The sequence below is a fragment of the Penaeus vannamei genome, chromosome 36 (assembly GCF_042767895.1).
Source record: "Penaeus vannamei isolate JL-2024 chromosome 36, ASM4276789v1, whole genome shotgun sequence".
Taxonomy (NCBI): domain Eukaryota; kingdom Metazoa; phylum Arthropoda; class Malacostraca; order Decapoda; family Penaeidae; genus Penaeus; species Penaeus vannamei.
The window spans coordinates 2,093,453-2,105,952 of record NC_091584.1 but is presented as its reverse complement, the minus strand read 5'-3'; the positions used below and the strand labels follow the sequence as shown (position 1 = coordinate 2,105,952).

Genomic DNA, 12,500 nt, shown 5'->3' with positions numbered 1-12,500 from the left:
TTTTTCTGATTAGTTTGCTCGACCTTCCTGGTTGGACAAGCAGTTCCGAACGCGACATTATTAAAAAAACGCCGAAGTCTATGCAATCTGCATATATATATTGTGTCATAGACGAACATGTACTGTATCACTTGAATGTGACCCACTAACCATCTCATGGTAATGTTATTGCATAATGAGGAAGCGCGTAAATGCCTTTAATTCTGCAGTTACTTTTGTAATACATATATTTCCCTTTGTAACCTTGAGTGTACCATTTGAAAACTATGAAATATAAGGTGAGGCTATAATTATAAACGAACAAATATAAGAGGAAGGATATATGAATATTTATATCAAATTCAATTCACTACTCATTTTTACGACTAAATTAAGCTTCTAAGATTACAACTCGCTAAGAAAACTTTTTTCTCAATATTTGTGCCTTTAGATTGTGCACATGTCACATTTTACATTAGGAAAATATTGCAAATGTTACAATATGTTTGAATCTTGTGTATTTCACCCCTGTTAAGAATATAGGCCTAAACTCGTGTGACTGCTTTTACTGAAAGAAAATTGAAGCAGTAGCCTTTAAGGCAAAAAGAAGGTATATTTTTATTTAATCACATGTCGGCTAACTTACATCACTTGCATTACAGGTGGTTAACTTCTGCAACAGTGAAACCCATGTGGCTGATGTTCCTACCAAACACAACCTTCTGTGCGAGAAGAGGAGCACCTGGGAGGTTATCCAGAGCCATCCAGACATTACTGGCACGTGGGTAGAAAGATCGTTTGAGTTGAGTTACAGGAGTTTAGTGTAACACCGTAGATTGCATGGGAGACAGTGCAGTTACTTTCTGTGATAGCGGTAAAATAGAAGCGAAATCTTTAGAGGTACAATGGAATGTTGACCCTTTAAAAATAGATTTAAAAGTAGAATCTTTAAATCCTTGCATATCATGCTCATTTACAAATACAATGACTATAAGATAAATGAAAAAGAAAACTAAAGAATTCCTTTATATTCACTCTGAAAGAAGACTACAACTCAGCCCCGAAATCGCAATAGATCTACTGCAGAATTATGATCTCTATTGTTTTACCGCTGCAGTCTAGGTAATCCTCAAATAATAATAACCCATCACTACTATAACGAAACAAGGTAATTATCCGTAAAACATTAGAAAGGTCGACACAAAGTACACAAATCATTGCTAGAAAAATTACACAAATCATTACCTGAACGATTCGCACAAAAGACACAAATCATTGCAATAAAGAATGACAAAATACGCAAGTCATTACGAGAGAGAATGACACAAAATACACACTAACAGAGTTGAACAATAACAGACCAAAACGCTTTCCATTCCAGATCTTCGGCTCCTTCAACTTCACCGACCTTCACCGTGAAACAGTTAAAAGCACAAACGACAGGAAACAAGCTTGTATTCCTTCTAGACGTCACTCCGCCAATGGGAATAGTAATTGATGCTTGACGGTTCTGTCTGCAATGTACACAGTATATAATGGAAACTGTGGCTAGTTTATAAATGTCACTTAATGACAAGTATTCTTGGTTAAGTTAGGCTAGCGTGAAAGAGTAAGGGTTCATTCATTTTTTTCATCAATTTCATATAGTTGCAATCCATATGCTTGGGGGAGGGGGGTTAATTTCCGATACACGCCTTTTAGAACAGTATAAAAAATGACGATCCAGATTAAATTGAATATCCTGTGGCAGAGATCATCATTGTTATCTTCTTGCTCTGTACCGTTGGGGCTCCTGAATATGAACTTTCAGTTTTTTTTCTAATCCAGTTATTCTACGCCACGTCACTGTCAGTAGTATATAATTTTGAACATACAGGTAGAAATTATGAAACACAAGTACAACTTTGATCTTTCGTGGGTTCTTAAATGTGAGTGAATAACAACATGCTCTTCTTTTCCGTAGGGTTCAGACACATGGAATTATCTGCGTGATTCGGTGAAGGAGTTCATCCTAGTAGAGGCAACGGATGGGATGCAGGTGGGCCTCGTGAGCTTCACAAACACAGCAACTAAAGTGTCTGACCTCGTCACGCTTGATACTCCAAGCAACAGGGAATCACTGGCGGGGAAAGTACCCAATTTACCTACGGAAGACACTCAAACCAAGAATGTGGCTGCAGGAATAACCAAAGCTAAAGAGGTAATTGAGTGCTCACTATTGTTAAGAATCCTCGGATGTTTGTTCAAGTTGTAATTCTTCCTAGACCCAGTTGATTATGAACTTTTATCTCGTTGGTTCAAATGTATAAAGTGATTTAAAGTTTATGACTGACCAGAAGGCAAATTTCCCACATAAACAACTATGTGTTTTCGTCTCATCAAGGTATTGGGTGGTGAAGGTATAGTGATACTGGTGACAGAGAACATGAAATCCCACTCGGAAGACCTGGTCGCAGCTGCCGGTGGCACTCCTGTTTGGTCCGTCCTGTACCCGCATCTCATTGGGGTTTCCTATGAGAGTTATCAGAGCCTTGCCGATGCCAATGGCGCGTCTGTGTTCCCTATTGAAAATAATGTAGTTGATTTTGGTGGTGCTGCTAGTATTCAGTCTGTTGACAACCGTGTGGCTCTCAGTCGATGTCTCCTGGATATCCAATATCAGACGCAAGGCGATTCACTACAGGAGGTGAGGCATGGCTTTGTAATGTGGTGATAATTCTTCGATAACTGACATAAAGTAAACTGTATGTGCAAACTAATGTTAAAAGACAAAATATGAATAATATATACTGATCTGGAAATGGGTTTGTATATATATATATATATATATATATATATATATATATAAGTAAATAAATATATATATATAGATATATAAGTAAATATATATATATATATATATATAAATATATAAGTAAATATATATATATATATATATATATATATATATATATATATATATATAATAACTATATATATATATATATATATATATATATATATATATATATATATATATGAGTATATATGATTATAACTATAACTATAACTATATATATATATATATATATATATATATATATATATATATATATATATATATATATGAATATATATGAATATATATGATTATAACTATATAAATATAAATATAAATATAAATATAAATATATATAAATATATATAAATATATATAAATATATATATATATATATATTTATATATATATATATATATATATATATATATATATATATATATATATATATATATATATATATATATATATATACACACACACACACACACATATACAGTATGTGTGTGTGTGTATATGTATGTGTGTGTGTCGAGAGAGAGAATAATTACAACGGGAATTTTACTAATCACTGTACTTCATCACAAAACAGATTGTTAGTAGTTCATGCGCTGGCAAGGAGTGCCAGATAAGCCTAGAAGTACCAACGAATACCAACTATCAACAGACCTTTCACATCGAAGTTTATTTTACTAGATACGATAACTCAAACCTCAAGATAACAGTTCGAGACCCAGCGGGCGCTGCCATTAATGAATCATTTCGCCAAGATACGGGCATGATTTACACAGGATCTGCTTTACAGGCAAGTGCTTAGATCATTTTCCATTTTTTCCAAAAATATTTGCCAAATGAGAAGATCAAAGTTTTCCACTTTTCACCCAAAATTAACCACCTCCACAGGTTGGTGGTACATACACTGTTGATGTATCCAAAGAGGCAAATTTTATGGATGTGAAGTCCTCGCTACTAGCGACCTTGCAAACAGAGTCAGGTGGATATGACATTAAGCTTTGGTCATCCCTTGACCTCCAACACTTGGAATACACGTCAAACTCAGCCCCAACACTCTTTGCTATGGTAAGATCAAACTCCCTGGTCAGATATGTCCATGGGATCCATTTATACCTATTCATATGTCATTATCTGTCTGTCACATGCAACGAAATATAGTTTGCACAAGCGTGACCATTGATGATTATGAGCTCGCATAACAAGCAATTGATTCAATCATTTCGAACTGTTTTTTCTCCTCCGCTTGCCAGGTGGGCGACGGGGACAGCCACGTGGTTGATGCGAGCGTCACTGCTACAGTCACGGACTCAGCCCAGACCACCGCCGTCCTGGTCATGCGCGATGATGGCACAGGAGGTCAGTTCCATAGTTTGTGTCGTAAAAACGGCGGTTTCTTCTTAAAGTAACGATTATTCAGATTCTTTGAATAGGGTTATTCGTGACTCTCTCATTTTTTTTTTAACTTTAACATAGAAAAAACATAAACACATACACAGATATATATATGTATGTGTGTGTGTGTTTGCCATATTTTTGTTATAGAAGACAGCTGCCTAATGTTTCAACTTCACTTGTCTTTATATAGCCAGTCACGAAATTAATAAACTGTGTGCCAACTACGCATCATAATTTCGCCATTTTTCCAGCCGATGTCACGGGCAACGATGGCGTGTACTCGGCCTACCTTATAGGCCTATCTCAGACTGGAAGTGCCAGCGTCCAGGTTGCAGCGAATGACAACGGCGGTTCAGCCAAACTGGTGACGGCGACCAGACGTGCAGCTCCGGTAGATTTGAACGGTTAGTAAGTGTGGCTTGTGAAAATGTTGAACCACCCCTTACCGTCATTCCACAACCATTTCCTCAGTGCACCTTCTTCCTCCAACACCAATGCACTAATTCAGCTTTCCCGTCGCCAACCTCCCGCCACCCTAGGTCAATCCTGCTGTGGGAGCCAGATCACCTTCCAGACTGACCTCCCTTCTGCCGGCACCTTCACCCTCACTTCGGAGAACGCAGGTGAAGTGACCGGAACGATACCCCCAAACTTCCCTCCTGGCAGAGTCACGGATCTCAGGTCATCTCTTACCTTAAGTCAGGTCATCTTAACCTTCACGGCTCCTGGGGATGACCTCGATCAGGGCACAGGTCAGTCTGCATTTATTAATGGGTGTGGGATGGTGTTTTTATGAGTGTATGTTTTCGGTCTTATTTTTGTTGATGTTATTTTTATCTGTCTTCTAATCATGATTGTTATTATTGTTATCATTATTATTGTTGTTCTTTCTATTATTATTATTATTGTTATCATTACCATTATTATTGTCATTATTATTTATATTAATACTATTGTTATTAGTATTATCGTCATTATTATTATTATTGTTATCATTATTGTTATTCTTATTGTTATTTTTATTTTCTCATTGTTATTATTGATTATTATTCTTGTTAGTATTTTTTCATCGTTATTTGTTCCTTTTATTATGTTTTCTTATCATTGTTACTGTAGTTGCTGTTATTATTATTATTATTATTATTATTATTATTATTATTATTATTATTATTATAATCATTATTATAATTATTATTATAGTTTTTGTAATTATCTTTAATATCATCATTATTGTTATTATTAGTAGTAATACTAGTAAAAGTAGCGGCGACAATAGTGGAAGTGGTAGGGGCAGTAGTATTGGCAATGTCAGTAGCAGAAGAAATGGAAATAGAATAAGCGTTAATTATTATCATTATCGTTATTATTATTATTAGTAGTAATAGCGGTAGTAGTAATAGCATTATTAATATAAGTATCAGCTGGCCTCAGTAAGTAAAAGGGAGATTTAGAGTCACAGCTAGCACATACATGCACCCACAGCTTTAAGAAGCAATTTCAAAGTGATCCAAGTTGCATTATCCTGAACTATGTACAGCTCCACAGAGAACCATCGTTAGGAGGGGTGTCGAAACATTCAATGACGATCAGAATCTTATGTTACGGTATGTAGGTATTTTGGGTTTCGAATTTGTCACTGTGAGATGATTTTTGTGCCTTGTAATACTTAGATCAGCCACCCATAACCAAGAGTAGTTTGAAAATCAGGGATACCAACGGTTTCGTAGCGTTAACAACTATCTTTCAAAAAGTACCACTACTTTTGTGTCAGAATGTTTAGATTGATTTTCTAATGGTTTTCCTAGTAGCTGTACACCATCTTGATTTAGTCAGTGTAGTGTATTAATTTTCAGACATAATTATCAACTGTTGATATGACTTTCCGTTGGTGGTGGACTTGACAGATGTAGGGAATTACACACAGGTAGTTTTAGGATAATTTGTACACCTGGAAGTAAATTATCTCCCTCTCAATGAATTGTATGGATCTTTGTGGTTATATGTGCGTGCTTGTGTCTTTGTGTGTATATCTGTGTATAAAGATTATATAAAGCAGTATTCAAGCATAACGAACGAGATATATCTAAAGGCTTCGTGTCACGTTAGGCATTTTGTCGTAATTAAGATAGAATATACAAACGTTTTCTCTTGTCTGGTCGCGAGGACCGCCTTTTTCCTTGATCTTATTTATAATGAAGAAAGGATCAAAAGGTTTGGATTTAATCCCGTATTGTATGGCTTCTAAATTGTATAGTTTATTACATAGTATGGTTTATCGACAAATTGTAATGTTTAGCTTCCTTCAGTAACTAATATGCATGCAAGTAGTGCTGAGTAGATTTTATTTAAATATCACTGAATGAGATACAACGAAAATGCAGTATTTTCTTGGTGAAAAGCCACTCAAATCTAGAACCTTGAGTACCTCATGTTTCCTCTCGGAGAAAAGTTTATTTTGAAGTTCCTCTTGAAAATCCCACATGATATTCATATCTACATGCATTTCCAATTATTCGTGTAGCAGATTTAAAGAACTACACCAATTATTCTCTTTGGATTCCGCATGAGGGCTGGGTTACTAAATGAAGGATAAAACAGTGCAATTAGCCACTACAGCAGGAATTCATGGTGAATTGCACATTAAAGTATCTACGATAATGATATAATGAATATTAAATGGGTGACATATTTATAATGGTGTGCGAAAGAGCTTGTTATGTACAAATCTCTTCTTGGTTCTCTGTGTAGACATGACGTATGACGTTTCCGTAAGGTTTATGTCGTCACACATCTATATTTTACTGCTAAGTTTGTTTCTTTCCTTTCATATTTGACCCCGAGGAAAATTAAAACAAAATGTAACCCAAATGCTGGTTACTTATATAACCAGTCCGATTGCTTACTACTGATTGTAATTCTGACTGCCACTGGCATTGAAAAAGATCTACAGTAATGGGAATTTTACAGAACCTGCAGAAATATTAGTGAACCTCTCTTGTCTTTTTACCCTTCAGTCTTTAGAAAAAAAACATTTGTTTGGATTTTATATTGTTTACTGTGATAAAGACTACTATGCAGCCTCCGTTGAGTGTGTAACGTTACTTCCATTCCAGCTGCAAGATACGATGTAAACTTTAAGAGGGACGACAACAACACCATCACAACCTACTCGTCCAACGAGACACAGGAGGCCGGAATGCTTGTCACCATCACCGCGCAGTTGCCGGACTGTGATGTCCTCTTCCACATAACCGTATCGGCCACAGACTCGCAGTCGGTGCAAGGCAAAGAGTCCAATGAAGTGAGGGAGATGGTGTCCTGCTCCGCCACAGAGACTCCGCCCATAGACCCCCCAAATCCCCCAACACCTCTGGGTACAGGAGCCATCGTCGGCATCGTCATCGGCGTTATTTTGTTCTTGGTGATCCTCGCCATTGGCATATACTTATTTATGAATCGTGACAACCTCGATGACCTGTGGCTGTGGCAGATGTTGACCTGTCGGTGCCTCAGAAAACCGAAAAACGATAATCTTTACAACCCTCCAGCGCCGCGGTCGACCAGGTCCGGGAACGACGTTATTCGCAACAACAAATCCAGCAGTTCGGGTCCAGTTCGCAACCTGGACGACCTCTACGCCAAACCAGACTTGACAGCCAAGAGGAATAAGAAAACAGACGAGGACGATGGTGATGGTGGCTTCAGGGAACACAAGAGCCGAGTAAACAACGCAGTGGCCATGAATAACTTGGGTGACTCGGCCAGCACAGCTTCCACCTCTCAGCCCTACATGGGACAGTCCAACGCGTCTATCAACCAAGTAGGCATACCACCCTACAGTGGCGAGCCTAACAACGGTTCACCGCAAAACTATGGCCTTTATCAGAACCATTATAGTGGCTCGCAGTACGACCAGCAGTATGATCAGAATGACGGCCAATATTATGATGAGTATGGTTACATTCCTCAGAATGATGGCCATGATAATGCAGGCTATACTACAAATTACGACAGGGTCCCTGCACCGAGAAAGATTAAATCAAATACCCAAGTTTAGAGCCTTGAAATTTTAGTTTTGCATATACGTTATTACAGAAGACAACGTGCAAGGTGCTAGCGAGTTGTCAAGTGACGTAAAATGTGCAATACAAGAATAAACATGGAAACATTGCAAGCAGAAATTGAAATATTGCCAACAGGATAGATAAATATATATTTTCTTCATTTTGGAGAGTGAAAACGGAGACATTTTCTTTTAATCTAATTATGATATGCAATGATTTATTGCATTGTTGGGAAGAAAAAACTTGTTCTGTACATTTTAAGATGTGTAGTGTTGAATTCAACATCCTTAATAAACTTGATTATACATTTTCGGTAACCCTACAATAAATTATTATGAAAAAGAATAGGAGAGCAATGAATTTTAAAAAGTAATTATGACAAATATATTATTGATTAGATGAAATATGAAGTTTGATTATTCATGCCATACAAAGCGGAAAATTGTGTATAGAATAAAGGCATCGGGTTGAGGAAGATTCGAATGCTAATAACGACGCCATTTATGTTCCTCGTTATGTTGTGAAGGTTTTTGGAAGGGATCAAATTATCTCTATATACTGTGTATATATACATTCACATTGTGGGGGCGTGTGTGTGCATGTGTGTGCTTGTATGTATTTAGGTATGTATGTTTTTGTGAAGGCGTGTGTAAGGGTTAATGATGTATGTCTACTGTACATTTACATATACACTGTGATTGTATATGTGTGCGTGTGCTTGTATGTATATATTTATGTATATTTACGCATGGATGCATGTATGTATATTGGTGTGTATGTATATATGCATACATGCATGTATGTAAGCACAGAAGCAAGCTTGCATATTCGTAGGGATGTTTATATGCATGTTTTTATACATACACACGCATATAATATTATATTATTTTGATGTTTACTGTTGACATTTTTCTTCATATTTCACAATGTAGAGCAAACATTACAACCACTTATGAAAAAAAAGTTAAATTTCTATAATAAGTCTTGCCATACTTTTTATCCAATGTGATCATTAAATTATTCCATATTTTTAACAATGATAACACTAATTTGTTCCATATCTTTTAATACAATGAGAGCAATTTGTTCCTTGTGTTCAATAGATAAAATAACTATATTGTTCCATGTTATTACGGCAAAGAACATTGTCATTCCAAATATAATACAACTGTCTAGTGTCTCATAGTCTTAATATAAAGAAAATGAGCTATGGTTCAGTGGCAAGGAAATAGCGATTGAAATCGTTGATTTAACTGATCTTCCTTTTCTCTCTCTTCTTTATTAATAAATGAACGTGTGAATTTTAAAACGCGTTTTCCTTAACACACTTTGGTAATTTTATTTTTCATCTTGTGTAGTCCACGATATTTCGATTAAAAAAGTAGAGAGAGAGAGAGAGAGAGAGAGAGAGAGAGAGAGAGAGAGAGAGAGAGAGAGAGAGAGAGAGAGAGAGAGAGAGAGAGAGAGAGAGAGAGAGAGAATGGCAGGAGGACGAAGAGAGCTCACCAAATACTTGATAGGTAGAAAGAAATTCTTATAGTTTGGTCACACAGCGAAGGAATCTTCAGTTAATAAGAAGATAAACAAGCGAAATTGCAAGAACAAACAGAAGACAATACAGCCGAAAATGATTTAAAAAACAACAATATATATATATATATATATATATATATATATATATATATATATATATATATATAATCGATTAAAGACTGTGTGTGCCCCTTTATATAAATGGATCTTCAATGAAACTTTTGACAACTTAATCAGGTCTTTTGATCAGGGTAGTTTAAGCTGACCCTTAGCTACGCTGCTCAGAGTTACAGTGTTAAGAAAGTGCTCTAATTCCTTCTTTGGTAGTGGTGGTTGAGCAGGTGTACTGGTGGCATGATAAAACAGAAATATGGATGAAAAGTAATAATAATGACAATAACAGCAATGATATCAACAGTAATGATAATGATAATGAAAAGATATAACGTATATAGAATAAGGATTACAGGCATAATTGTTATGCAGATATGTTCAGGGGCAGGTAAATATTTACATAGTTGCATTGGCTAGTATACGAATAACACAAGAACCAAAAACGAAAAAGAAGGAATACAAACAACAATAAATAAATTAATGAACCAAACAAAAAGACAAATTAGAGAACAGAAAGCACCCAGACTGGAAACGACAGACAGACGAGCAGCAGCCGTCACAAAGCCCGGGCTCATCACCTTGTGCCTCCTTGATTCTAGCCGAAGCCTACCTCGTGACGTACTCTGTAGGAGGGAGTGGCCAGGGGACGGTGGAGCAGGACGTGACGCCCGTGGAAGCCGGGGTTCTGGTCAACACCACCTTCCCTGCCCCGGATTGTGGGCACCTGACCTTCCTGGTGAGGGCCGTGGATGCTCAGGGTATACACTCTGCGGACTCCAACGGAGCCAAGGTCACCGTCCCTTGCGCCCCCACAACCTCTATACCCTCCACGACGTCCTCCTCCTCCACGGGTAATCCCAGCAGTCCTTCGTCGTCCACTGCACGCCCCACCCCGTCGTTCTTTAGCTCGGAGGAAACCCCAACGGCATCGTCCTCACCGCCAACTACCACTCAGTCAGGAGGGGAAGGTACGTATTACTGAGACCTAGCGAGGCAGTAGCACGGTCTGCAACGTGTCAATTAACCATTATATTCGAAAGCGAGATTGAGGGATGAGGTTTGCAGCAATATATCGAAAATGCCAAATAGTGTAAATGAATGGACAGCTGTAAAAAACAAAGAAAACAAAAAAAGTCTACACAACAGAAACTCCACATGCAAAACAAATCTAGATACAAGAGAACACACACACACACACACAAAATCCACATAAAGGAACATTCACTTCACATTCAAAGAAGAAAAAAATACCCACAAAGGAACATTTACTCCACATACAAAAAATCTGCATAAAGAAACATTCATTCCACATTAAAAAAAAAAAAAAAAAATCAACCCGCCAACACGACTCGCTTCCCCCTACCAACAGGAGACGGCTGCTCCTGTGTGTCCACCGATACCTTAGTCACCGCTGTGATCGGGAGCGTCGTGGGCAGCATCCTCGCCCTCTTCCTTGTGGAGCTCCTCGTCTACGTCCTCGTCAAGCTGTTTCAACGCCGCCGCTGGAAGAAACGCCAGAGGCAAAGGGAATTGGGAAGATCCACACGCGGTGTTGAGAACATGGCCATGGACTACGCGGACTCTGGAGGGAACCATGGTATGGTGTTTGGTACAGAGAAGGTTGTTAGACTAATATTAGATTAAGATTGGCAGACTGGAGGGAGAAGAAGGGAGGGAGGGAAAAGGGAAAAAGGGAGGGAGGGAAGGGGGAGAAGTGTAAGCATCAAGCTGTTGATGGTGCCAACATAATGATGTGGTTACATTATGATGAGGACCTTGGGTAAGTGCACTGGGTGGTAGATGGTGGACGAGGTCTACTACTACACTACTCGGTATGGTAGATGTGGTTTGGCTGCATATCTACTTTAAGCAAAATGATCCTTTTTCATAGTTGGCAACCTTGTCCAGACTGAGGATTTAGAGGTCGGCCTACATTGTTTATACTGAGGGATTATCTACATAGAATTTAGCCATATGTGTCTGTATGTGTGCGCTTTTGCATGTTGCTGTATATGTGCATGCCTATATTTGAATGTGTGCGTATAAGTATTCTATTATTGCCACTGAATATATTTGTATTCCTCCAGACCCTCAGTTAACCAGACCAGAAGGTGACATCACCCACGACAAAGCTTTGGGTGATTCAGGCCATTTTGTCATTGCAGAGAGCAGGTTTGGTAAACGGAGGAGGCGATTCAATGATGGAACTCCGACGAACGGGCAGGGGGAAGTTGCCAGTACAGCCTCCACACCCTTACCCTATTTAGGACAATCAACCACATCCATCAACCACGCTGGACGCCCAGTCTTGCCAAGCCACAACAACCAGCGCCTTCTTCCTCAGGGATATAGCAGTCCTCAAGACCAGTACGGCAACCCTAGGACTGACTCACACAACTCCCGTGGCAATGTACAGTACAGCCAATACCATGAGCAGCCGCAAACTCAGCAGTACAATCAATATAAATACAGACCCCAGAATCAAAACAGAAGGGGTTACACACCAGATGAATATATGTGAGAAACGGCATTTTTATATCTACATTTTTCATTTTTGTATCAAAATAGCTAATGCTATATTG

The 12,500-nt window shown here is 38.0% G+C and overlaps 1 protein-coding gene across 4 annotated transcripts in view; it reads left to right on the top strand.

Moving 5' to 3' along the window:
* The window catches only part of LOC113821303 (calcium-activated chloride channel regulator 4), a 20,986-nt gene that overhangs the window by 8,380 nt on the left and 106 nt on the right, over positions 1-12,500 (top strand). The window contains exons 5-16 of one of the 4 annotated variants that reach the window (XM_070114565.1): positions 642-760; positions 1,361-1,469; positions 1,943-2,179; positions 2,363-2,665; positions 3,390-3,594; positions 3,693-3,877; positions 4,063-4,168; positions 4,459-4,611; positions 4,747-4,959; positions 10,518-10,886; positions 11,288-11,515; positions 12,084-12,500. The exon at positions 12,084-12,500 is cut by the window's right edge and continues 106 nt beyond it. In XM_070114565.1, coding sequence (XP_069970666.1) covers positions 642-760; positions 1,361-1,469; positions 1,943-2,179; positions 2,363-2,665; positions 3,390-3,594; positions 3,693-3,877; positions 4,063-4,168; positions 4,459-4,611; positions 4,747-4,959; positions 10,518-10,886; positions 11,288-11,515; positions 12,084-12,439 — 2,583 coding nt within the window. In that variant the 3' untranslated portion in view covers positions 12,440-12,500. Of the gene's footprint in view, positions 1-641; positions 761-1,360; positions 1,470-1,942; positions 2,180-2,362; positions 2,666-3,389; positions 3,603-3,692; positions 3,878-4,062; positions 4,169-4,458; positions 4,612-4,746; positions 4,960-7,320; positions 9,581-10,517; positions 10,887-11,287; positions 11,516-12,083 lie in introns of those variants that run through there. The other 3 variants (XM_070114566.1, XM_070114567.1, XM_070114568.1) reach the window with 3 other exon arrangements.